The following is a 26,568-nucleotide window of genomic DNA, read 5'->3' on the forward strand; positions in this document are numbered from 1 at the left end:
GAGAAATTTGCATGGAAGACATTCAAGGATAAACGTTTTGTTGATTTTCGTTTGTACTCAGTGTCTGAGGCTTCTCGCTTAAGTAGATACAGAAACCTGGAAAAGCTACAGCACAATACAGGCCCTTCGGCCCACAAAGATCTGCTGATCATGTCCGTACCTTAGAAAAATGCCTAGGCTTACCCATAGCCCTCTTTTTCGAAGCTCCATGTACCTATCCAGGAGTCTCTTAAAAGACCCTATTGTTTCCGTCTCCACCACTGCTGCCGGCAGCCCATTCCACGCACTCACTACTCTCTGCGTGTTTAAAAAAAAACACAAACAAACTTACCCCTGACATCTCCTCTGTACCTACTTCCAAGCACTTTAAAACTGTGCCCTCTTGTGCTAGCCTTTCCAGCCCTGGGAAAAAGCCTCTGACTATCCACACAATCAATGCCTCTCATTATCTTGTACACCTCTATCAGGTCACCTCTCATCCTCCGTTGCTCCAAGGAAAAAAGGCCGAGTTCACTCAACCTATTCTCATAAGGAATGCTCCCTAGTCCAGGCAACATCCTTGTAGTAAGGGGAGTAAGGGGAGGCTGTGGCTGACAAGGGAAGTAATGGACAGTATAAAAGTAAAAGAGAAGAAGTATAACATAGCAAAGACGAGTGGGAAGCTGGAGGATTGGGACACTTTTAAAGAGCAACAGAAGGTAACTAAAAAGGCAATACGCGGAGAAAAAAATGAGATATGAAGGTAAACTAGCCAAGAATATAAAGGAGGATAGTAAAAGCTTCTTTAGGTATGTGAAAAGGAAAAAATAGTTAAGACCACAATTGGGCCCCTGAAGACAGAAACGGGTGAATTTATTATGGGGAACAAGGAAATGGCAGACGAGTTGAACAGGTACTTTGGATCTGTCTTCACTAGGGAAGACGCAAACAATCTCCCAGATAAAATAGTGGCCAAAAGGCCTAGGGTAATGGATGAATTGAATAAAATTTATATTAGGCAGGAAATGGTGTTGGATAGACTGTTGGGTCTGAAAACTGATAAGTCCCCGGGACCTGATGGTCTGCATCCCAGGTTACTTAAGGAGTTGGCTTTAGAAATCGTGGATGCATTGGTAATCATTTTCCAATGTTCTATAGATTCAGGATCAGTTCCTGTGGATTGGAGGGTGGCTGATGTCCCACTTTTCAAGAAAGGAGGGAGAGAGAAAACAGGGAATTATAGACTGGTTAGCCTGATGTCGGTGGTGGGAAAGATGCTGGAGTCAATTATAAAAGATGAAATAACGGCACATCTGGATAGCAGTAACAGGATAGGTCCGAGTCAGCATGGATTTACGAAGGGGAAATCGTGCTTGACTAATCTTCTGGAATTATTTGAGGATGTAACTACAAACGTTTGTATGAAAATGGACAAGGGAGAGCCAGTGCATGTAGTGTACCTGGACTTTCAGAAAGCCTTTGATAAAGTCCCACATAGGAGATTAGTGGGCAAAATTAGGACACGTGGTATTGGAGGCAGAGTACTGACATGGATTGAAAATTGGCTGGCTGACAGGAAACAAAGAGTAGTGATTAACGGGTCCCTTTCGGAATGGCAGGTGGTGACCAGTGGGGTACAGCAGGGTTCAGTGCTGGGACCACAGCTGTTTACAATATATATTAATGATTTAGATGAGGGGATTAAAAGTAACATTAGCAAATTTCCCGATGACACAAAGCTGGGTGGCAGTCTGAAATGTGAGGAGGATGTTATGAGAATGCAGGGTGACTTGGACAGGCTGGGTGAGTGGGCAGATGCAGTTTAATGTGGATAAATGTGAGGTTATCCATTTTGGTGGTAAGAAGAGGAAGGCAGAATATTATCTAAATGGAGTCCAGTTAGGAAAAGGGGAAGTACAACGGGATCTAGGTGTTCTTGTACATCAGTCACTGAAAGCAAGCATGCAAGTACAGCAGGCAGTGAAGAAAGCTAATGGCATGCTGGCCTTCATAACAAGGGGAATTGAGTATAGGAGCAAAGAGTTCCTTCTGCAGCAGGGCCCTGGTGAGACCACACCTGGAATATTGTGTGCAGTTCTGGTCTCCAAATTTGAGGAAGGACATTCTTGCTATTGAGGGAGTGCAGCGTAGGTTCGCAAGGTTAATTCCCGGGATGGCAGGACTGTCATATGTTGAAAGGTTGGAGCGACTGGGCTTGTATACACTGGAATTTAGAAGGATGAGAGGGATCTGATTGAAACATATAAGATTATTAAGGGATTGGACATGCTGGAGGCAGGAAGCATGTTCCCGCTGATGGGTGAGTCCAGAACCAGAGGCCACAGTTTAAGAATACCGGGTAGGCCATTTAGAACAGAGTTGAGGAAAAACTTTTTCACCCAGAGAGTGGTGGATATGTGGAATGCTCTGTCCCAGAAGGCAGTGGAGGCCAAGTTTCAAGAAAGAGATGGATAGAGCTCTTAAAGATAGCGGAATCAAAGGTTATGGGGATAAGGCAGGAACTGGATACTGATTGTGGATGATCAGCCATGATCACAGTGAATGTCGGTCCTGGCTCGAAGGGCCGAATAGCCTACTCCTGCACCTATTGTCTATTGTAAATCTCCTCTGCACCCTTTGTATGGTTTCCACGTCCTTCCTGTAATGAGGCGACCAAAATTGAGCACAGTACTCCAAGTGGGGTCTGACCAGGGTCCTATACGGCTGCAACATTACCTCTCTGCTCTTAAACTCAATCCCACAGTTGATGAAGGCCAATGCACTGTATGCCTTCTTAACCACAGAGCCTGCGTAGCAGCTTTGAGTGTTCCATGGACTCGGACCCCAAGATCCCCCGATCCTCCACACTGCCAAAAGTCTTACCATTAATGCTATATTCTGCCATCATATTTGACCTACCAAAATGAACCACCTCACACTTATCTGGGTTGAATTCTATCTGCCGCTTCTCAGCCCAGTTTTGCATCCTGTCAATGTCCCACTGTAACTTCTGACAACCCTCCACACTATCCACAACACCCCCAACCTTTGTGTCATCAGCAAATTTACTAACCCATCCCTCCACTTCCTCATTCAGGTCATTTATAAAAAATCATGAAGAGTAGGGGTCCCAGAACAGATCCCTGAGGCACACCACTGGTCACCAACCTCTGTGCAGAATATGACCCATCTATAACTGCTCTTTGCTTTCTGTGGGCAAGCCAGTTCTGGATCCACAAAGCAATGTCCCCTTGGATCCCATGCCTCCTTACTTTCTCAATAAGCCTTGCATGGGGTACCTTATCAAATGCCTTGCTGAAATCCATATACACTACATCTACTGCTCTACCTTCATCGATGTGTTTAATCACATCCAACAATAATCAACATTGATGGATTCTAGTTGCCCTGATGCCGTTTCTCTATGACGGCAATGTTCTGATGAAACCTTTCACTGGCTCGTCACTGACAGCGCCAAGATTTGTAGGGAAGAAGTCTAAATGGGTATGCAGAAAATTAATTTTTAGTGACAGGTTGTACTTCATGGTTTTGTATGCTTGAAGCATGTTGTCAACCAGCTGCACATAGTTTGGTGCCCTGTAGTTGCCAAAAAAAATTTCGACAATACCTTTGTCTTCCTTGCGAATTTTTCCTGTCGCATTAGAAGTTCTTTGAATTTCCTGTCATTGAGTTCTTTGTTTGGTGGACCAACAAAAACACCTTCCTTAATCTTTGCATAAGTTATTCTGACTTGAATTATGAATTGAAATAACAAATTTAGGCAATTTTTTAATGGTGTGTGATGGGGAAATTTCATGGTGATTTTCATGATCAGTCATCCAAAATCCATGAAATACACCCAGAAGTATTCAGGAAGCAAAATCTTTGTCATCCAATGTTATGTTCCATTTTATGAAGAACGGGTAATGGTCAGGACTTTTTAGTCTACTGCTTGAACATGCTGATATCTCAGTTGGTTGCGGTTGGTCATGTTAGGGAGGGATATTTTAGTGGGTCATCTGAAGTCAAAATCAGCTCAGATTATGGGCTGGGCCTGTCCGGGATAATTTCATTCTCAACTGTGTTTGGAAATAATGATCCTTTCTCAGCCTGTCAGAGATTCCTAGAAGCAGAATTTAAAAGGATAGGGGATACAAAACTGATCAGATGATGTGAATGGTTGCAGGCTGTGGTGGTCCCCAGAGCAAATGACTTTGATAGTTTTTGATGCTAAAGATCTGAACTGGAGTATTGGGCATAATTTCAAAATCTGCTGTGGAGAGGACGTGGAAATACATAGCATTCAGGCGTTGGTGTGCATGTAGAGAACTATGAAACAATACAGGGCAGAGCAGTGTTCTGTGTAAAATGCTACAGTTGGGAAGAATGAGGACAGGCAATATTAACAAACTAGAAGGGATGTTAGAACAAATTAATGTGGGTGCACATAGACATCTTAATTTCACTGTACAATAGCAAGGAGGAAGCATAAAGCATTTGATTTGGAACTTCTCAAGCTTCAAATAGTATCTATTTCACCACACGTATGAAGGACATCCAAACCTTTAGGGTGTAGAATAAACTTATTTCACTTGGTACCACTTGCTTGAGCATTCTGAGATGAGTTGTTTTGCTTTGGAGCAAAGCTTAACAGGAGGAAGTTTGCAACAATAATTGATAAAGAGGAAATGGTCAGTCGACAGATATACATAATCTGTTTAATGGCCTGAGCCATCAAGAAAGCAAAATATAGTGAATTGTTGAGATTCGCAAAATACTAACAAAAAAAAAGCAGTGGGAGCACAATCAAGGATAAATGCCAAAAAGGATAAAAGTGAAAAGAAAAGGGGTTAGGGACTAATTCTATGGCCTCTCCATCAGGATTTTATGAACTTTATAACACACAAAGCAGGTCAAACAGCATCCAGGGAGAGGAGTAAAGAGCCAGCATTTTGGGCCAATACCATTCATCAGGACATAGTTCTGTAAATCTTGTGCTTGACTATTCCTTAAATATTCTAAGTAGCTTTGATGGAATTGATTACAGGGTCTTGTGCATATATCAAATAACATTATCTATTTATGCTTTGAGCACTAATCATAAATTTCTTTTGCCGTTAATCAGTAATTCATAACAATCCACTTTTACCACTTTAAATTTTATTTTCCCAAAAAAAAATTGTAGCATTTGTATTTGATGCTTTTTCCTTGCTTCCACATTTAAAGCTTTGTGAAGCTCTGGCTCACCAAATTGGTGGTTAGTTGAATCTCTCAATGTTCTTTAATCCATGATTGACCTGGTGTAATTCTACATCATTTGACTTTACTCTTGGTTGTTCATTTCCTTAGCTGCATCTTTTCACAGCCTTCCTGGACATTATCATAGGATGATTGTCTTGAATTTTCCCATGAAGAATGCACAGGCAACTAATGGCATGTGGCTTCTGGTAAAGCGGAGGAATGCAAAATAGGGGAGAATTGACGTGGAAGTGTGATTAGGATATTGGGAGATGTAAACAGTAGAGTGGGAACTGGGACGAACAATAGAGCTGTTTCTGGGAATCAGTGGAGGGTAGTGAGAACGAATGACCATCTTTGTAGAAAAAGCAGTCTGCAACAAAGAGCAATATATGGAATGTCTAAAAAGGTTGGCTTGAGATGGAAGTAGAATGAAATCAAGGAGTTGGAATTTTACTTTGTACAAAGGAAGGTACAGTAGTTAATATTCTAGTTCCAGGACATACAGCTGTCCACCAGCTGCTCCCATGTCTTCACATGAAACTAATTGGAGGTGGGGGGGGGAGGGCGGCACAAAGCAGGTGCTACACCTTGCCCAAGGGAGACCTGCAGGCTAGCTGAGAGAAGGAGCACCTTACACCTCCCTTGGTAGAGATGTATCTCCACTCCATCACCCAGATCCCAAACTCACAAACTCCAAAAAGGATTGGGGCTTCTGTTGTATGGAAATGCCAACCTTTGCGTGTTGCCCAAGTTGCACACCGTCCCAATGTTGAAGTGTGTTACCAGTCTATCGTTGCTCTCTCTGCATCATTGCTCCTGGAAGTCCCTGCCCAATACGGAGGTTCAAAGGATGGCTCACCACCACCTCCAATAAATGCTGGCATTGATGACCTGATCCACAAAAAAGTATGAATTAATAATCTGAAGGTGTAAATTTCCACAATTGATACTCTGTGATAAGTGTAAGAGGATTGGACATTATGGATGACATTTATTGGTCTTTGGTGATTGACTGCACAAAACAAAAATTGAAAGATACTTGCTTTCTCAATTTTCTCTTTTAAAGGCATGAGATTTATCTGAAGGATTGTTCTCTTCTCCCTCCCCTCCTCCAAAAACCATTATTCACTTCTTGGGCAAGTAATTGTTCATGCATCACCTTATTATCAACCAATTCTTAACCAGGTTGAAACTGCAATTGAATTGATAGGATCTCCACCCACTACTGTTAGCGTTGCTGGATAGAGATTCTTTATTTCTGTGATTTAATCAGAATCAATTTTAATATCACTGGCTTATGTTGTGAAGTTTTGGTTTGCAGCATTGCAATACATAATTTAAAAATCTATAAATTACAGTAAGTATAAAAATAGTCCAAAAAGAGGGAAAAATATGCAATGTTCATGCACTCATTGTCCATTCAGAAATCTGATGGCAGAGGGGAAGAAGCTGTTCATGAATTGCTGAGCATATGTCTTCAGGTACACCTGTACCACCACCTTAATGGCAGTAATGAGAAGAAGGCATGTTGGGTGATAGATGGGTGCTGCCTTTTTGAAACATCACCTTTTGAAGGTGTCATTGATGCTGGACAGAGAAAGGACCACCATGTCTAACACCACGATGAGTTAATCATAAAGCATACTGTACCTCCTCTACCTTTTAAAATAGTGAGCTGTCTTTTCTCTGCGGAGAATGATAAAGCCATCCTTCTGCAGCGTTGAATCCAAAATGGTGGGAGATGGCCATGTTTACATGAAACAAAGTAGACAGAAATCCCTGGTGTCCTTCTTGTGTAGCAATCTTGCTCTGAAGTCTTTACTTTTATTTTGCAATACATCAGTGTGCTGAGACTGTTTGTAATACCCATTCCAAAGCATGGGAGGAGCCACACAGATTGAGGATTATTCTTATGGTCTTCCTGGTCAATGGGTAAATGAGTTGGCAAAGGAAAACTGCAAGTGTTCATCCTTCTATCATAAGATATAAGAGTATAATTCCCATTTAATCTGTTCCGCCATTCCATGGCTGACTTATTATCCCTTTTAACCCGGTTCTCCTGATTTTTCCCTATAACCTTGGACACCCTTGCTAATTAGGAACCTATCGTCCTTCACTTTAGATATACCCAATGACTTAGCCTCCACAGCTGTCTGTGGCAATGAATCACACAGTTTCAGCACCCTTTGCCTGAAGAAGTTCCTCATCATCTCAGTTCTAAAAAGATGTCCCTCTATTCTGAGGCTGTGTTCTCTGGCCCTAGACTCCCTCACTAAAGGAAACATCTTCTCCACGGCCACTCCATCTAGGCCTTTCAATGTTCAGAATGCTTCAATGAGATTTTCTCCCCCACCCCCAACAGTCTCTGAAATTTCAGCAAGTACAGGCCCAGAGCTATCAGTTACTTGGGCCTTTAGCTCCCAATGGCACACAGGCCATCGATGACCTCCTGTCTCCATTGTCCTCTGAAATCGTTGGTATGGTTGGAGATTATCAATGCTTCTGCGATCCATTGCATCCACTCTACAGGGGATTGGCCTATACAGCTTCACCAGAGCTCCCTTGGCCAGCCTTACTCTTTTCCACCTCTCACAATGGGAACATAGGGTTGGACTTTGAGAGGCACTTTTTTAGATATGGGGCCGAAACTGCTCCCAATGTGGTCTGACCAATGCCTTATTAAGTCTCAGCATTACATGACAGCATTGTACAGAAAATGGTTGAGTAGCATCTAGGTAATCAATTATTGATATGATACTTAAGTTGTTAAAAGCAAGTTTTAAATGGGTTTGTTACTGTTGGATTGGTCAGTGGTGGTACTGGAATGAAATGAGGATATTTTGTTAATGGAATCTCTCTGGATTTATTGAAGGGGTGGTGTTGCACTGTGCCTGAATTCTCAAGGAAGAAGAAATGGAGAAGCTCTTGTCAGATTCATCAATCGCGAACAGAGGGATCTTGCACTGGAGAGACACAAACATCATATGGGGAGCCGATACATTGAGGTGGGATCAATCCTACTGACTCCCACGGCTATCTTGACTATACCTCTTCCCACCCTGTCTCCTGTGAAAATGCTGTTCCCTTTACTCAGGTCCTTCATCTCAGTTGCACATGTTCCCAGGATAAGGCTTTCTATTCCAGGACATTAGAGATGTCCTCCTTCAAAACAACAGGGTTTCCTTTCCTTCACCATCGATGCTGCCCTCACCTGCATCTCCTCCATTCCCTGGATATCTGCGCTCACCCCGTCTTCCCACCACCTGAATGGGAATAGAGTTCTTGTTTTCCTAAACTACCACCCCATGAGCCTCCACACCCAACGTCATTTTCCGCCATCTCCAAAAGGATTGTACCATCAGCCACGTATTTACAATCTGAACCCCCCCCCCCGCTTTCCATAGGGGTTGCTCCCTCTGAGATTCCCTTGTCCGTTCACCCCTCCCCACTTATCCTTGCAAGCAGCCAAAGTGCTGCACCCTGCCCGTTCGCCTCCTCTCTCGCCTCTATTCAGGGCCGTAAAGAGACCTTATAGTTGAGCCAACACTTTGCCTGCCAATCTGTTGTATCCAGTGCTCCCGTTGTGGCCCTCCCCCCACCCCTTACACTCATGAGACCCATCGTAAATTGGGGGACGGCTTTGTGGAGCACCTCCACTCCATGCGCCGACTGCAGAACTTCCCAGTGGTCGACCGTTTTAATTCCTATTCCTATTCCCATTCTGACATGTTAGTCCATGGCCGCCTCTCCGCCACAATGAGGTGACTCTTGAGGTGGAGGAGCAACACATCATTCTGTTTGGGTAGCCCTCAGCGTGATGGCATGAATGTTGATCGCCCTTTTGTTTTTTAAAAAAAATCCCTTCCCCACTTCCCCCATCTTCTATTCCCCACTCTGGACTTTTGTCTCTTCTTCTCATCTGCCTATCACCTCTGGTTCTCTTACTTCTTCCCTTTCTCACAAGGCCCACTCTCCTGCCCTATCAGATTCCTTCCTCTCCAGCCTTTCACTTTTCCCACCCACCTGGCTTCACCTATCACCTTCTAGCAAACCTTCCCCTCCCTCCCCATCTTTTTATTTTGGCTTCTTCTCCCTTCCTTTCCAGTCTTGATGAAGGGTCTAGGCCCAAAATGTCGACTGTTTATTCATTTCCACAGATTTTGTGTGTGTTGCTTTTGAATTTCCAGCATCTTCAGACTTCTGTGCTTATTATTTAATTTCTCATTTTAAGCTTTGTTTTCTCCTTTAAAATCAATGTTTGATTTATATCAAACTTACTTTCCAGGTGTACAAGGCCACTGGAGAAGAATTCCTAAAAATAGCTGGAGGTAAGGTTTGCGAAAATTCATGGCTTTAAAAAAAGGAGAGATGTAAAACAAAAAGACTCCTGGTCAAAAAAACATTTTTAATTTGGCTGTGAGTTTTAAATATCTTCTAATGCATTATGCCTGGGACTTTGCCGGGAAAAAAAAATCATAGTAAGTTACAGATCTGAGGCCTTGGCTCATTGGGTTGGCACTTGGTTTGCCACTTGTCACGCGATATGTGGTTTCTCAATGCTTTTCCTATCTAGTGATCACTATCGTGTATCTAGTGTTGAAAGAGGAGCACTTTCAGCGATAGACGAAGACAACTGCGTTGCTCCAAACAGCGCTATACGAGGTCATTCTTGCCCTCTGCCATTAGGCTTCGTAATGAGTCAGCTATACCCGGGGAAGTGATGACCCCCTCCTGTTAGACTGTTGTTAACCTCTGTTTTAAGCTCTGATTAACTCTGTTTACCACACTCTGCTGTCGCGGATACCCTGTGCCATACTACCATCACTGATCTGGATGGTGTGAGTGTGCACTCATTACTGTATAATATTATGATAGTTCTTACACTACCATCTTATCAATGTGAACTTGGAAATCTTGTAATCTTTGTCTTGGAAGTGTAGCACATCTTATTTTTAAGGTAACTTATTTTTTATTCTTTCTTACTTCTAATATTTGTATATCTGTGCACTTGTAATGCTACTGTGACACTAACTTTTTTGGGATCAGTCTACCACAAACAGTCCTACTGTAACACCATAATCGCTGCTGAGAAGAACATTATATTTTCATTTGATTAAGTCTGCGTGGCAGTGATTACACCCAGTGGGTGGGAGAGAAAGGAAGAACAAGTGAGGAAAGCTGATTAGCTGGGATGAAGAAAGCTTCTGTGGAGTTGGCCTGTAGGAGATAGAAGTCCCTGTCTGTGAGGGAGATTGTCCTTCAACATCCGTGACTGCGGCTGGAAATGTGGAAATATGGAAGTGGCTAGGAAACACTTTTAAAATCATTTTGCTTTTTTGGATGGCAGTCTGGGATCGGCAGGCTCAGGAGGTGGGTTGGGAGGAATGGATCAGTAAGGCAATGGTCAAATGTAACAATATCTAAAGGTAAATCCTGAATGAGGCTTTCCAGCTGCAGATGGGCCATAAGGTGAAAGGAAGCTGCTGAGGAGCTCTGACCAGTATTTATTGTTCACCAGGCATCCTGGGTTAGTTTAGCATGAAAACTCTGGCATTTTTAATATTCAGCTGTATGTGGTCTTACCTAGTTGAGATTTCCTCCACCTTGTGTTTTGTCATAACTCTTCGTGAGGAGGAGACTATTCGAAAGGAAAGTCCTTCAAGGATTCCATTGGCAGCATATGTCTTATTTCCTAATAATCGTGGGTATCATTAAACATCTTCCTGTCGAATTTGGATTTAAATTCTGTTATTACACAACATTCCTGTCATTTTATGGCATATTGCTATATAACATACTACTGTTGAATAAGTAAGTATTAGTAATCAAATTTTGCAATTCCATTGTGATCAGCTCAAGATTTGTTTGGAGATTTATTTGTGTAGTTTTTGTTTTCTGCAGTTACTATTTTTGATTCAGTAAAAAGTAAAAGGGGGCCAGTTGTGTAAATGCTACGCTGGTATCTTGCATTATGAATTTTATTTTAAATTACAGGTACCTCAAATGAAGTGGCACAATTTTTGTCGAAGGAAAACCAAGTTATAATACGAATGCGTGGCTTACCTTTCACAGCCACAACAGAGGATGTCCTTGGCTTTTTTGGAAAGGAGTGTCCTGTTACAGGTGAAAAGGAGGGGCTCCTCTTTGTGAAATACCCTGATGGGAGACCAACTGGGGATGCATTTGTACTGTTCGCATGTGAAGAATTTGCTCAGAATGCACTTAAGAAACACAAGGAAATACTGGGGAAACGTTATATAGAGCTGTTCAGAAGCACTGCAGCAGAAGTTCAACAGGTATGTATCCCTTCCTGCATGTGATGTTTGCACAGGAGTATTGTTCTAACTAAATTAGAATGGATATAAGTATTTGTCCTCCCTTTATGGGTCTGTCTCCCTCTGTCCATTCACTACCCTTCCCGTTCCACTGTAATTTCAACTCAAAATGGCACAGGGCAGGCAGTTTTCCTGAAAAACCTGTGTCATTTCAGTGGGAGCAGTCATCCCCTAACACTGCAAACGTTCAAACAAACGATGTCCATTAAATTCACTTTGGAAAGCTGTTTTAGAATCTGCTTCCACCACTTACTGCACCTGCTTTGTAGAAGAAGGAATCGTTCCAGTTAGTAGCAGGTTTCCCTCTGGTTGGTGCTTTTTTTTTCTTGGTTCCAACGAAGTATTTGCATAAGCAAAGTCTTGAGGGAAGATGTGGAGCAACTGTTGTTTTGCACAACATCTTTTTGCATACCTTTTGCTTGCAGCAAGCGATGAGTACTGATTGCAATCAAGACTAGTGCAGCAACTTCTGTGAATTGTAGTTTAAGGTGGAGTGTCCTATCTGACCTTTACATTAAGCAGCTGCTCATAAGTCATATTTGTCTTTAAGTGCTGACTGAACGTTCTACGCCATGGTATTGGTGTGATGGATTGGTCAGTCGCTGCAGACCTCTTCTGCCTCCTGGGGACTTGGTTCACAGGTGCATTTCTGACTTGTGAGCTGTCCGGGTTACGATCGCCTCTGTGTCCTGGGGACGACCTGTAGTTCTCAGCAAAGATATCTGGAGTTGCATCTCTTTCTAACAATGTTCACTTTTTTGGAAGTGGATGCCTCAAAGTGATGTCTGGTTATAATGTATTAACTTCCAATAGATTTTGAAATTATTATTCCAGTGAAAGTAATGGTAATTATCTTGTAACTATTCACCAGTCACGTATTTTCTTAAATGACTCCTTCAGCCTTTTACCTTTACCACCCAGCTTCTCACTTCATTCCCCCCTTCCCAGCCACTTGGCTTCACCTATCGCATTTTGGCTTGTACTCCTTCTCTTCCCCTTATTCCAGTCCTGATGAAGGGTCTCAGCCCAAAACGTCTACTGTTTATTCCCTTCCCATAGATGCTCCCTGACCTGCTGACTTCCTCCTGTGTTTTGTGTGCCCTGCTGTATATTTTATGATGCTTCATTAGTACAAGGCACTAAGACGCAACAGGGTTGGTCTTCAGCCGGGTCTCAGTGAGACTCCTGGCAAATTGATCCCTTTTTGAGAGAGGATCTCACTTCCTGTTATTGACATTGAGTCGGGTTCTGACACTAGCCCTGTACTAAACTAGCAGAGATTCTTGCTGAAACATAAATGCATCATGTGCATGCTTGTGTTGGTGTAATGTTGCAAAACTGTAGAAATATTAAATAATTAGAAGTGTTTCTTCCCACCTCCAACATCCCAGGTGTTAAATCGATACATGTCTACGCCATTAATTTCAACACTCCCTGCTCCAATAATCCCTGTGATACCTCAGCCGTTCATTGCCACTGGAAGTACCAGAGATTGTATTCGTCTACGTGGCCTCCCCTACACAGCAAGCATCGAGGATATTCTGGACTTCATGGGAGAATTTACAGTTGACATAAAACCACACGGTGTTCACATGGTGCTGAATCAACAGGTAATTCAAAATCATCTCATTTTTATCATTACTCTTTGAGAATGCATACTTCTAGTTAAGACTTGACTTGCTGAAGGAGAATTTTGATGTGGTGATTCACTTTAATATCTCTGGAGTTTGACATTATTTGTCTTCTATTTAAACACCCCCTTCAATCAGGTCTCTTCTAACATGTAAATCCAATTATCTGTATATAAATCTATTTATGTATATTTTCTTGATAAATGGGTTCACCAACATTCTGTAGGCTATAGATTATTTTCTTGGGTTTGTGGACGACTGCAGATTAATTCCTATTAAGGTTTAACACCTGCCTTTTTGTCTCCCAGAAAGTTGCCCTGGTATAGATTTCCATCAAAGCTTTGGAAGTTGCCCATGTTGGAGTGCTTTGAATTTGGTGTTTGGGCTATGGCTGCTAGATATGTTGGTCATGGACAAGTAAACTTCAAATAAAATTGCATGTTTGATGCAGTTTAAGGCATTAGAGATTAAAAGTTGCCGTGACTCAGATCCAATAGCTTGTGTAGACTTGAGTGGCATTTGTTGCAGTTTATTCGGTTGAGTTTTTAATTTGGTTCTAATTTGTACAGTGACTAGATGTACGTTAGCATTTCTAATTCATGGATACATTTGCAATGGGCATTCTTATAGGTGTGCCTTCTGATAAGAATTCACCCTAGATACCTGCTGGCTCTGTTATATTCTCCTCGCCACAGTCCAACCAAAGCTACAGTGTATACTAAGCTTCAACGTTTCTGAAAAATCTACATTTGTCGTAAAAGTACTTTGGTTATATTAATCGGGCTTTGAATTATAGTTTCATAAAACTTGGAACTTGTATCAGCAAGTTAGATTTTGTATTGTTCAGAAGTATTTCTTACATAATATTTTGCTAGGATTCTCATTTTCAATGCCTTTTCTCCAGCGATTAGTAAGGAGTGATGGCTGTGGAGGTTTGGTCTAGAGTTAAAACTTGTTTGGGATTGAAGTCCTCTTGCATAGTGCCACTCCGTGAAGAGAATAATACTATGATTCAGCTTTGCAGTATACATTTAGAAGGTATCTGATGGCTATCTTGATCATTGATTAATAATTAAACAATAGTTGCAAGGAAGCTCTTTCTATATTTAACTATCTTTCTTTTGGCTGGCAGTAGCTTTGAAGTTTCTTGTACAGTCATTTTATAATCTCTTGTCTAACTCCATCTCTCAGCTGTTTACATTCATTCTACTATATCCTCCAACTAGTGATGTTTTAAGAGCTCATGCAGGTTGTCCGCAGTTTATAGCAAGGTTCCATTCCTGTGAGCTGTTTGTAAGTGCAAATGTGGCTGCAAACAGCTGCCAGCCTGTGGTTCCGCAGTAGCAAGCAATTCCATCCCATCAGTCTCCTGTTCTCGTGTACAGGTTGTGTCCACATGTACGTAATGTTCATATGTACATTACTTGGGTGTTTGTAAGCTGTGGAGGTCCTGTATATCCTGCATTGACATATATTAATGTCTAAGTACTTTGGACTCTTATCTATAAATTTTTGAGTAGATAAAGCAATTTTCTGCATTTTTAAAGGAAAGTTCAATATGTTATACTCTATGCTTTTATTCCTCAGTAGGTATTGGAAGAATATTTTTAATTCACTAACTCTACCAAGATTAATTTGACCATATTGTTTTAAATATTTTTGAATATATTCTGAGTTTATTACTTTAAATTTATACTTGGGACTAATGCACTTAACTCAGTTCAATTCATATCTTCTATTTCCTAAAATCAAAATGTCACGTGTTTCATTTTGAGTAACGCAGACCTGTTAGCACTCACAAGTCCTGAGCAACACTGAAGTTCATTCGTTAAGCAGAAATAGCATTGTTGAATTGCCTAATTAGTGTGCAGATTTGTTTCAATGATAATTCATGAAACTGCCCAAGCATGGAGTATTTTCACAACTGTGCGTAGTTTTTTTAAAAAAAGCACTGCAACCACTCCTAAACATTCATTATTGGAAGTAGGCGATGTCCAGGCGGGTTATGTTTTATCCTGATAGCAGAGTTATTGGAAGTCCTTGTAAGCCAGAATCTGTAAATGTGGCTTTAGGTTGAGCCAGCTGCAGGTGTGATTTTAGTAGATTCACTGTACTGTATCTATGTAAAATGTTGATTCTTTTGACTATAATTTGCAACAGGCTCAATGTTGAACTGCTGTTTCTCCTTATCCGCTCTCCCCTCCCCACACTTATCCTAGGGCCGACCTTCAGGTGACGCTTTTATTCAGATGAAGTCCCCAGACCGTGCCTTCTTGGTTGCACAGAAATGTCACAAGAAGACAATGAAGGACAGATATGTGGAAGTGTTTCAGTGCTCCGGAGATGAAATGAGCTATGTTTTAATGGGTGGCACTTTAAATCGTAGTGGCTTGTCTCCGCCGCCATGTAAGTTACCATGTAAGTTTTGAATTCTGACGCTCTCTTGCTGCTAAAGGCTGAAATTGTGGTAGGTGGAGGCTGTAGCTTCGTTTACCTTTTCATCTTTGTCTGGTTTGCCGTGATCAATATTTCATCAATCGAGGCTTGAGAATGAATGGAGGTTTTGATTTTTTTTTTTCCGTTGTCTCCCCACGCCTTGCCCTCCCTTCCCCACTTCACCAAATGGCAAAATTGGGTTTTGTACTGGGCGACTTTTGCTTTTTGGTATTTTCTGGAGCTCTGCAGTAGGTCTGCCGGGTTGTAGGATTTTGAAAATTTTTGGAGATGATGCTCATGGGTTGAGGATGGGGTGCAGTCTCGGAAACGCTTTAACACGATGCCATAAAATGTTTGGATTAACCTTTGCCTTTCACTAAAGTGGCCAGTTTTTTTTCCGAGTCAAAATGCAGGGATAAATCAAATTACCCAAGAAGATGCATGAATGCAAAATTCGATACATTTGACATAGAGTGCGCAGCGGCTGCCTGCAGAGTGCAGACCCCTTTGAATACTAATTACACGCATACATATTTGGGACATTTAAACACACTGATCATAAGCCTCCGTTCTGCTCTCAGTTGCACACTTTGCTATCTGTGTTTCAGGTCTCTCGCCGCCAACGTACCCGACATTCTCGCCCGGGCCTGCTGTAATACCAGCTGAGGCGGCCCTCTATCAACCGCAGGCCCTCTTGGCTCCAGCACGGTCAGCTCAGCCGGCGCCACCCGCAGTTGCCTATTACCCTGCTCAGGCAACAGCCACTCAGCTTTATATGAATTACACGACCTACTATCCAAGGTAACTTTCTCAGTGGACTCCTTTTTGCTCATATTGTTCCTGATATTGTGGCGCGCAGCGCCCATTTAAAATTTAGATCGGCTTGTGCGTAGGCACGCAGGAGGGTGCTGATTCTTGCGTGCGTCGCCTTTCTCTAAGAATATTTGGTGTTAACTTTCAGCCCTCCGGTATCCCCGACGACGGTTGGATACTTCGCAGCCCCGCAGGCAGCCATAGCTGCTGCGGCGTCGTCGGCAACCCACGCCATGTTACCACAGCCAGGTGCACTTGTCCGCATGCAGGGCCTGCCTTATAACATTGCAACGAAAGACATCCTTAGCTTCTTCCAAGGATATCAGGTAAACACCATTAATCTGCTCTCCTTTTGAGGACCTTCTCCCGAGCTGCATCGCTCCTTTTGATTTGAGGACATTTTTACCTGAGTGTCGTTTTTAAGATTGCAGTGCAGCTATGAAGCCTTAGCGTGTTGGTGTTGCAGTTCACCTGTTGGCCAAGGCCTAAGGATGTCTAACTAAGAATTTTTTTTCTCGTGCATTCTGTTTCTCTCGCTCTCCTGGATGTGTTGAATGGCGTGCTGATCTTAAAGTGAATGCATTTTGGAACCGCCTCTAGCTTGGTATGGCCCTGTGAAAATGGGAATACTGTGAAAAGTTGCACTTCACGTGGGTATTGATCTGTCAGCTGTTAATGATGATCTAATTTAGTCTTCATTCCAGTTTTGGGAGAAATCAGATGGTTGGTTTTGGGTTCCCTTCCCTTACATGGAATCCCTTTTGGTTTTGGAGGTTTTGTACTGCATGTCTTGAACAGTCTAATAAGCAGTTGCAGTAATACCAGACCTGCTGTAGTACAAGTCACCTTTCTGAGCCATTAAAATGCTCTATCTCAATACTAACGAGTCTCTTTGCAATACTCAAAAAATTTAATGTCTTAGCACCAAGCTTTGCATCATGGCCTTTCTTGTAATCTGCTGCTTTGCTTCAGTTATCTTACTAACTACTTTTTAAGTTCAAGATCTTGTATCAACTTATACCTGTCCTTAGTAATTGAAATTAATTTAAATCCTTTCAGTAAAATTGTCAAATGGAGTGTTGTTGTGCTAGAGTATATGGTGTGCAAATCTAAAGTTGCTATCTTTCATCCAGTGGAAAATTTTATTTTGCACACTAATTAAACGCATTCAATTGTAGTTTAAATGTGTATCTTAAAAATTATGGGTGCTTTTCCACTGTTCACACTTGTAGCTATAGAGTCAAACAGCATGGAAGTCATCAGGTGAGTTAAACCCCTCCTCACATAATAATGCTGTACCATTCTCCCCACCTTTCCATCTGCTTCCCCAGAGTTTAACACTCATCTACAGACAAGGGATAATTAACCTATCGGCCTGCATCTTTTGGGATGTGGGAGGACACTGGAGCAGTCAGCAGAAACCCACTAGGAGGACGTGCAAACGCCTTGTGTATAACACTGGAGATTGGGATTGTACCCAGGTCACTGGTGTTGGCAGCTGCTACTAGTTGTTGCACCATCTCAATAAAATTGGTGAAACTAAATTCTGAGGAGCAAGATGTTCCTTCCATTTTCAGTGGACATTAGCACTGATTTTAACTTTAGTCCCATTCCTTACCCATGGGATTGTCACCAACTAATCAGCTTGTGATGAAAAATCTTAATTCTTAAAAAGCCTTGTTCTCATTCCATTTGAATGTGTAAATTATTTTGTTTCCACTGAACCCCAAGCTGATTCTGGAGAATATAGAATCTATCTTTGATTTGAGTCCATTCTGAATTCCCACTATGTTAGGAGTTAAATATAAAAAGGTCCCTAATAGCTGATATCCTAAAATTATTTTATTTCCTTCCCCCAACCCAGTGAACTGTGTTAATTGTTGTCTCTTTCTCTTTGAATAAGATGGGCAGTATAATCAAATGTTATTTTCTCGTTCCACCAGATATCAGACCCTCAGAACACATGATATTTCAGAGAATTTAACAGAACCAGACCTGATGTATTGCTTGTAAGGAAGGAAATTTAACCTAACTTATAGTTTCTGGTCTGTGCTTCATACAAAAAATCTGCATGGGGACTTTAAAATGTTTGTTCCCCGCTCTCTCCCGAACTACTGAGATTGTATTGGATTAAATTTTCAGCAAGGAAAATTAAGACTGCCAAATTTTCAACTGCCCTGACTCCATATGTTTATGATTGGATATGTAGTTTAGGAGATTTGAGCTAATGTTTATGTTTTCAATAATTTTTCTGGATCTGTCTGTCTCTTTGCTGCTCCTCCTGCCATCTCATTCCATAATGGGGGAATCACTTAAAAATTGCTTTGTGTGAGAGCAGGTCTGGTAATATGCTAATAATTGAACAAACTATCTGGCCCAACCTCTAATATTTTGCTGGGCATGTTAGATACAAGGTAATGGTTTTTAGAAAATGGTGGATGGGCCTTTATCAGGATTAATGAATCAATGACAGATTGACTGCAATGTGTGAGTTTGGAATGTACATGTTTGCTTTAATGTAATTCTGATCCTTTTCACTTCAGATGCCTGAAGTAATAATGTTCTCCACCCCAACTCTTTTTATTTTGAAATTGGCAAGAGAGAATTTTACAGTTGTAATGAAAGTAGACTTCAAGCACATGTTAGAAACCGTAAAAAACTAACTGGCACTTCCCAACCCCATTTGTTTTCACAGTTCTCCCAGAACCACGTAACTAACATTCCCCTTTCTTGAGATGTGTTATTTAACTGGTCTAATCTTTTCCCTGAAGTTATTTTTCAGCTAATTTAGAAACCTGAGTGGTGCTTGATCAAAGTTTAACTATCCGCTTCTAAATTTTTGCTGGGTGGTAGACTTCTGCTTTTGATCTTATTAATGGACACCAGGGTGAACTGCATTGTCTTTATTGTGTGACCTGTAATATTTAGAATAGTACAGCACAGTACAGGCCCTTTGGCCCACAATGTTGTGCTGACCCTTAAACCCTGCCTCCCATATAACCCCACACCTTAAATTCCTCCATATACCTGTCTAGTAGTCTCTTAAAATTCACTAGTATATCTGCCTCCACCACTGACTCAGGCAGTGCATTCCACGCACCAACCACTCTCTGAGTAAAAAAACCTTCCTCTAATATCCCCCTTAAACTTCCCACCCCTTACCTTAAAGCCATGTCCTCTTGTATCAAACAGTGGTGCTCTGGGGAAGAGGCGCTGGATATCCACTCCTATCTATTCCTCTTAATATCTTGTATACCTCTATCATATCTCCTCTCATCCTCCTTTTCTCCAAAGAGTAAAGCCCTAGCTTCCTTAATCTCTGATCATATTGCATACTTTCTAAACTAGGCAGCATCCTGGTAACTCCCCTCTGTACCCTTTCCAATGCTTCCACATCCTTCCTATAGTGAGGCGACCAGAACTGGACACAGTACTCCAATTGTGGCCTAACCAGAGTTTTATAGAGCTGCATCATTACCCCGCAACTCTTAAACTCTATCCCTCGACTTATGAAAGCTAACACCCCATAAGCTTTCTTAACTACCCTATCTACCTGTGAAGCAGCTTTCAGGGATCTGTGGACGTGTACCCCCAGATCCTCTGCTCCTCCACACTACCAAGTATCCCGCCATTTACTTTGTACTCTGCCTTGGAGTTTGTCCTTCCACAGTGTACCACCTCGCACTTCTCCAGGTTGAATTCCATCTGCCACTTTTCAGCCCACTTCTGCATCCTATCAATGTGTCTCTGCAATCTTCGACAATCCTCTACACTATCCACAACACCACCAACCTTTGTGCTGTCTGCAAACTTGCCAACCCACCCTTCTACCCCCACATCCAGGTCATGAAAAGTAGAGGTCCCAGAACCAATCCTTGTGGAAACCACTAGTCACAACCCTCCAATCCACTAGTCACAACCCTCCAATCCGAATGTACTCCCTCCACCACGACCCTCTGCTTTCTGCAGGCAAGCCAATTCTGAATCCACCTGGCCAAACTTCCCTGGATCCCATGCCTTCTGACTTCCTGAATAAGCCTACCGTGTGGATTCTTTAAATCAATTTTGACTTTGAAGGGGGAATATGCGTGACGTTATTCTCATACCTTTAATCAAAGGCTGTGTTGTAATATGATTCACCAGGGCTCACTGTGAACTGAATGATGATTATTGCCCAGCCTTGTGGAGACGAGTGTGTGGCTTTCCAGTACTACCATGAGCAACAAGGCTCGATCACTTTGGGCCAGATTGTGCTGTCCCAGTCTCGATGCCAGAATTTGCATCAATCAAATGGCGAGGAAGACTCTCGCAGGTTTCCCCTCGACCAGCACCGTAGACCTGGTGACAGCGTGGAAGTCCCTAACACTTCTTGCTGGCTGGAAGTAAAATCACTTCAATAGTTAGCTCTGAACTAAAGTAGCTGTACAGTGTTTTTAATTTTTTTTTTTGCTGAAGTGAAAGATGGCTCTCTCTTGCCACCTGTGCCCCACACATCATTAAAATGTCTGCTGTGCTGCTGCAGAAAGATCAGCTGGTTCTGCCGAGCTTGTGTAGACTACATGTGTGAAGCAAGCTGTCACCCTTGAGCTCCCTAAATCTATCAGTTAGACCCATTCTCATTAAATTTATCCAAGGCATATGCCCTCTTTGTCCTGAATGAATGGCTGCTGATGCTTCTATTCATGACTTTTGACCACAGTCAACATGATATGGTTGAGGAAGAGGTATAGCAAAGTTAGACAGAAGTTACTTCTCCAGAGAAATGGTTAACATTGGTGCCTTTCATCATCAAGTTAAAAGGATTTTAATTTAATCATTTTTTAAAAAAATATCTAAAATTCTCTCTTGCCAAGTTAAAGCCCAGGGTAAAAACTTTCTAGGTTTGCAATTTGTGGTGAAGCATGCACTCACCAAGCAATGTTCCTATTGACTGATGTGTATATTCAAACTTGTACTGTAGTATGCACCTGATGACTACAGCGGCCTTATTCAGATGAACGAACAAGCAAGGAGTATGTATCAGGCACCCAAAGAGTGGGTCTGTTTGTAGATGACCAACTTTACAAATGTCAATAAGGTAAGGGAGCAACTTCCCAGCTGCCTGTCTGGCTAGGCTTCGCTCTCGAGTGATACCACTGATGTTTCCTAACTGGGATTTCCATTTCTCTCTCTCGGCCTCATCTCTGAGACTCTCAGCTTTTCCGGCATCTTGCAAGGGTGGAGCTGCAAACCCACAACGAGGTATTTGCAGCTAGCTTTTGTGCAGTGGCTCTAGCTGTGTTTTCTCAACAGCTAGGAATGAAATTGGTGGGAGCGGTGCTGGTTAAAGGAACTTGCTTGGCTTTGATAATACCAATGTTGGGGGGGTGGGGAGTGCCGGTGAGAAAACTCCGAGTCAGGTGACATGTAACCATAGTGACCAGAGTCAGTTCAGTGCAGGTACTTTTATTGCACCCTGTTTTCCATCCCTCAAGAATGAACTGGAGAAATATGGGTACAGGATAGGAAGCTAACACTGATTGATGCTAATACCCATGGTTCCTTTATTGCTTTGAAAAGATGGAAAGGTGTGGACATGAAGGAGAAGGAAGTTACACATGGAAAATAGTGTTTCCTATGTGAGTGTGAGATGTATTTACATGAAATTTCCTTCTCTGGTAGATTATAGCCTGGAGAATCGATGAAATATGGACCTTTCCTAATATCAAAGGATATTATGTTTTTTTTTCAGACAAACTGGTGTGTGCTTTAAAATTTTATTTTCAGAATGACCAGGACTAAATTACTTTGCACAAAGGTAAAACTGAGTGCTGGAACATTCTGTAGGTCAAGGAGAAACCTGAAATTCTAATGGTTTCACTCTCCAAGAAGGCTGCTTGACTTGCTGACTAATTGCAGCACTATTTTCATTTGCACTCACCGGCTCCTTCCACCCACATCTAGGGTAGATCTGGTGAAATCAGTTACAATTGTTATGACATGAACTTTCATTTTCTGAAACGCAGCACTGCTCTTTAAGTGCAAGTCTAGTGCTCGTACTTACACATTGCACACCATTTTATTGCCCCCTCTCCCTTTGTACATTGAAAGGATTATCCTTTTGTTTTCCCCTTTTTGGCTGTTGGTTACTGTCCTGAATCTGCTTTCCTGTGTTTTTCTGACTTTTTGGTTTGTTAGAATATTAGCAATGCTTAAAATGCTACAATGTTATTTATGTGGAAGCTTGATCATAGTCTGCCCACTAACTTCTTTAAACTAATGTGATCCAATTTTGCTCTTTAAATTTTGTCAATTTAAATTTTTGTTTAGATACACATTTACCAACTGGATGGTCTGAGTCATTAGATTGACTTGCTCATTTATCAATTGAAGAACCTCCAACTTGTATCAAGAATTTCCATGTACACTTCAATTTTTTCCCTTTTTCTCCCCCTCAGCTTCAAGCAGATACCATCTTAATTCTGTATAACTTCAATGGCCAGCCCAGTGGAGAAGCTTTGGTGACTTTTCCAACCCTTGAGATGGCTACACGAGCTATATCGGAAAAGAATGGACAACTTATTGGTCATCAGTACATAAGCCTCCGATTGGTGTAAGGCCCATCATCGATTTGCCAGTCTTCGTACCCATGGGAAATGCATGACAAGTCCTTAAAGGAAAGTGGCCTTGTACAGAATGTGGCAAAAAAGGAAACTTACAAAGTGTGGGACACCCCCTTTCTGCCAAAGGGTCATGCACTAATGCAAAAGCCATAATAAACTGCAATATTCTACCTTTTTAACTACCAACTTGCATTTATGATTTTGACTTCATACTGACGTGGAAGTGACTTGCAAAACTTGAGAATGCTAACTAGTTAAGTTATATATTTTATTTAAACCTAGTAGCTTCAGAGCCACATGTAGACTTGCTGTTCTTAATGTGCATGCAGTGTTTATGTTAAACCATTTGTATATTATGACACAAAGATGCTGCTTATAGGTATTGCCTCTAATGCATGCAATAGAAATTTTTTGTATATGCCTGTAAGCAATAGGGATGAATTTTTTTACACTATGATGACTAAGTGACAAATTACCTGCTGTTGGAGCACTAATACCTTGTTATCCATGATTTTCTTCCCTATGTGCCTTAATGCAAAGTGCAATATCAGCAGAACAAGATTTTGAAAAGGTCTCATGTGAGGCTGATTGAGTTGTATGTACTTTAGTTAATAGAGCAAGTTTGAAACTTGGAAAGTATAAATTGTATGCTTTGTATAGCCAATAAAGTTTAAATATGCATAATTGAATCTGTTATTTTGTATACATTAGGATTTGTCATTTTACTTATTTTTAATTATGTCACAATGTTGGCAATGATTCTGGAAAAGTACTTGCTCCTGTGTAAGGCAGGGGGTCTTGGGCTATAGAATGATGCTGCTCAGAAGCAATATTCCCTCTAAGCTGTGCACGTGCATGCATCTTTTGCTAATAGCACACAAAGGAATTCAAACTGCACACAAAAGGTTGTCGCCTTCTACCTTGTTGGCATGTTAAGTATATCCCACAATCATACACAATCACGTTTCCTTTTCTGGTTTCTGACGTGGACGGTGTTGACAACATGGAGTTTGCGATGATTTGTTTACAGATTTTAGAACTGGCTTATTTATACTGTTTTATTGAAGAAATTGTTCAGTGCACACATGTTGTCACTGGGCAAAAAATTGCACAACTCAAGACTTTTGGGCACATTGGTCATTACAAATCGACCGATCAAAAGGCAAGCTGTGAAGAGCGATGGCAGACGGAATTTCATTCTAATAATTGAGATGAAGCATTTTTGTGGGGGAGGATCTCTTAAAAAGAGAATGCCTGGGGCCAGGGAGTATTGAGGAACTTGGTCTGGCGTACAGGTCTAAAGATTCCTCAAGTGATGGTGGTGAAGAAGGTAAGATAGGATGACTGAACAAAATAAATTAAGCGACTTCTTGCTCTACCTCTTCCATTTATTGCACATCTCCCCTCACTCCATCTTCCTGCCACCATAACAGGGATAGGGTTCCACTTGTCCTTATCACCTTAAAGCCTGTGCTTCCAGGTCAGCATTCTCTAACTTCTACCATCTCCAAAGGTATCCTCCTGTTAAGCACATCTTTCCGTTCCCCGACCCCACCCCTCTCCACTTTGGGTAGGGATCAGAAAGAACACAACTCTTTTGTCCACTCATCCCTTCCCCACTGATCTCCCTCTTGGCACTTGTCCCTGCGAGTGGGTTAAGCGATGTACCTGCCCCTGCACTTCCTCCCTCACTATTGTTCAGGGGCCCAAACAGTCCTTGCAAATGGGGTAACACTTTACCTACTGTGGTCATCTATTGCATTTGGTGTTCCAGTGTGGACTCCTCTACATCGGTGAGACCCAGTGCAGATGGGGGGACCTCTTCATTAAGCACCTTCTCTCTGCTGCAAAAGGCAGGATCCCTGGTGGTTATGCATTTCAATTCCCCCTTCTTCCATTGGCCACAGACCTATTAAATTCCTTATTTTTCAGCCCTTTACCTCTTCCACCTATCAACTCCCAGCTGCTTGTTCCATCCCATCCACCGTCCCCCTCGTCTGGTATCGCCTATCACCTCCAGCATTTAGTGTGGAATATAGTGAAGTTCTGGTTGCCTACTAATGAGAAAGATGTAATTGTTTCAGAGAGGGTGCAAAGGAGATTTACCTGGGTGTTGCCCGAGATGGAAAGCTTCAGTTAACAGAGACTGGAAGGTGGGGTTTGTTTGCTTCAGAGCGGAAGAGAATGAGGGTTCAGCTGTGAGAGGTATACAGAAGTGGGAGGTGTAGCTGGCAATCACTCTTCATATAACACGCACAAAATGCTGGAGGAACCCTGCAGGCCAGGCAGCATCTATGGGCAAAAGAAGTACATAGAAACATGGAAAATAGGTGCAGGAGTAGGCCATTCGGCCCTTTGAGCCTGCACCGCCATTTATTATGATCATGGCTGATCATCCAACTTAGAACCCCGCCCCAGCCTTCCCTCCATACCCCCTGATCCCTGTAGCCACAAGGGCCATATCTAACTCCCTCTTAAATATAGCCAATGAACTGGCCTCAACAGTTTCCTGTGGCAGAGAATTCCACAGATTCACCACTCTCTGTGTGAAGAAGTTTTTCCTAATCTCGGTCCTAAAAGGCTTCCCCTCTATCCTCAAACTGTGACCCCTCGTTCTGGACTTCCCCAAAATCGGGAACAATCTTCCTGCATCTAGCCTGTCCAATCCCTTTAGCATCTTATACGTTTCAATCAGATCCCCCCTCAATCTTCTAAATTCCAACGAGTACAATCCCAATTCATCTAGTCTTTCTTCATATGAAAGTCCTGCCATCCCAGGAATCAATCTGGTGAACCTTCTTTATACTCCCTCTATGGCAAGGATGTCTTTCCTCAGATTAGGGGACCAAAACTGCACACAATACTCCAGGTGTGGTCTCACCAAGGCCTTGTACAACTGCAGTAGTACCTCCCTGCTCCTGTACTCGAATCCTCTCGCTATAAATGCCAGCATACCATTCACCTTTTTCACCGCCTGCTGTACCTGCATGCCCACTTTCAATGACTGGTGTATAATGACACCCAGGTCTCGTTGCACCTCCCCTTTTCCTAATCGGCCACCATTCAGATAATAATCTGTTTTCCTGTTTTTGCCACCAAGGTGGATAACTTCACATTTATCCACATTAAATTGCATCTGCCATGAATTTGCCCACTCACCCAACCTATCCAAGTCACCCTGCATCCTCTTAGCATCCTCCTCACAACTAACACTGTTGCCCAGCTTCGTGTCATCCACAAACTTGGAGATGCTGCATTTAATTCCCTCATCCAAGTCATTAATATATATTGTAAACAACTGGGGTCCCAGCACTGAGCCTTGCGGTACCCCACTAGTCACTGCCTGCCATTCTGAAAAGGTCTCGTTTATTCCCACTCTTTGCTTCCTGTCTGCCAACCAATTCTCTATCCACACCAATACCTTACCCCCAATACAGTGTGCTTTAAGTTTGCACACTAATCTCCTGTGTGGGACCTTGTCAAAAGCCTTTTGTAAATCCAAATATACCACATCCACTGGTTCTCCCCTAT

General features: G+C 42.1%; 1 protein-coding gene across 3 annotated transcripts in view; it reads left to right on the forward strand.

The window, feature by feature from the left end:
• esrp2 (epithelial splicing regulatory protein 2) overlaps window positions 1-23,714 on the forward strand; it is a 36,674-nt gene extending 12,960 nt beyond the window's left edge. For 2 of the 3 annotated variants that reach the window (XM_063066815.1, XM_063066814.1), the window contains 9 exons: window positions 8,093-8,225; window positions 9,506-9,548; window positions 11,215-11,516; window positions 12,947-13,165; window positions 15,406-15,604; window positions 16,231-16,423; window positions 16,584-16,761; window positions 21,396-21,512; window positions 22,873-23,714. In XM_063066815.1, the coding sequence (XP_062922885.1) occupies window positions 8,093-8,225; window positions 9,506-9,548; window positions 11,215-11,516; window positions 12,947-13,165; window positions 15,406-15,604; window positions 16,231-16,423; window positions 16,584-16,761; window positions 21,396-21,485 (1,357 nt within the window). In that variant the 3' untranslated portion in view covers window positions 21,486-21,512; window positions 22,873-23,714. The remainder of the gene's footprint in view (window positions 1-8,092; window positions 8,226-9,505; window positions 9,549-11,214; window positions 11,517-12,946; window positions 13,166-15,405; window positions 15,605-16,230; window positions 16,424-16,583; window positions 16,762-21,395; window positions 21,513-22,872) is intronic. The other variant, XM_063066816.1, reaches the window with a different exon arrangement.
• The last annotated feature ends 2,854 nt before the right edge of the window (window positions 23,715-26,568 follow it).

The sequence above is a fragment of the Mobula hypostoma genome, chromosome 14 (genome assembly GCF_963921235.1).
Source record: "Mobula hypostoma chromosome 14, sMobHyp1.1, whole genome shotgun sequence".
Lineage (NCBI taxonomy): Eukaryota > Metazoa > Chordata > Chondrichthyes > Myliobatiformes > Myliobatidae > Mobula > Mobula hypostoma.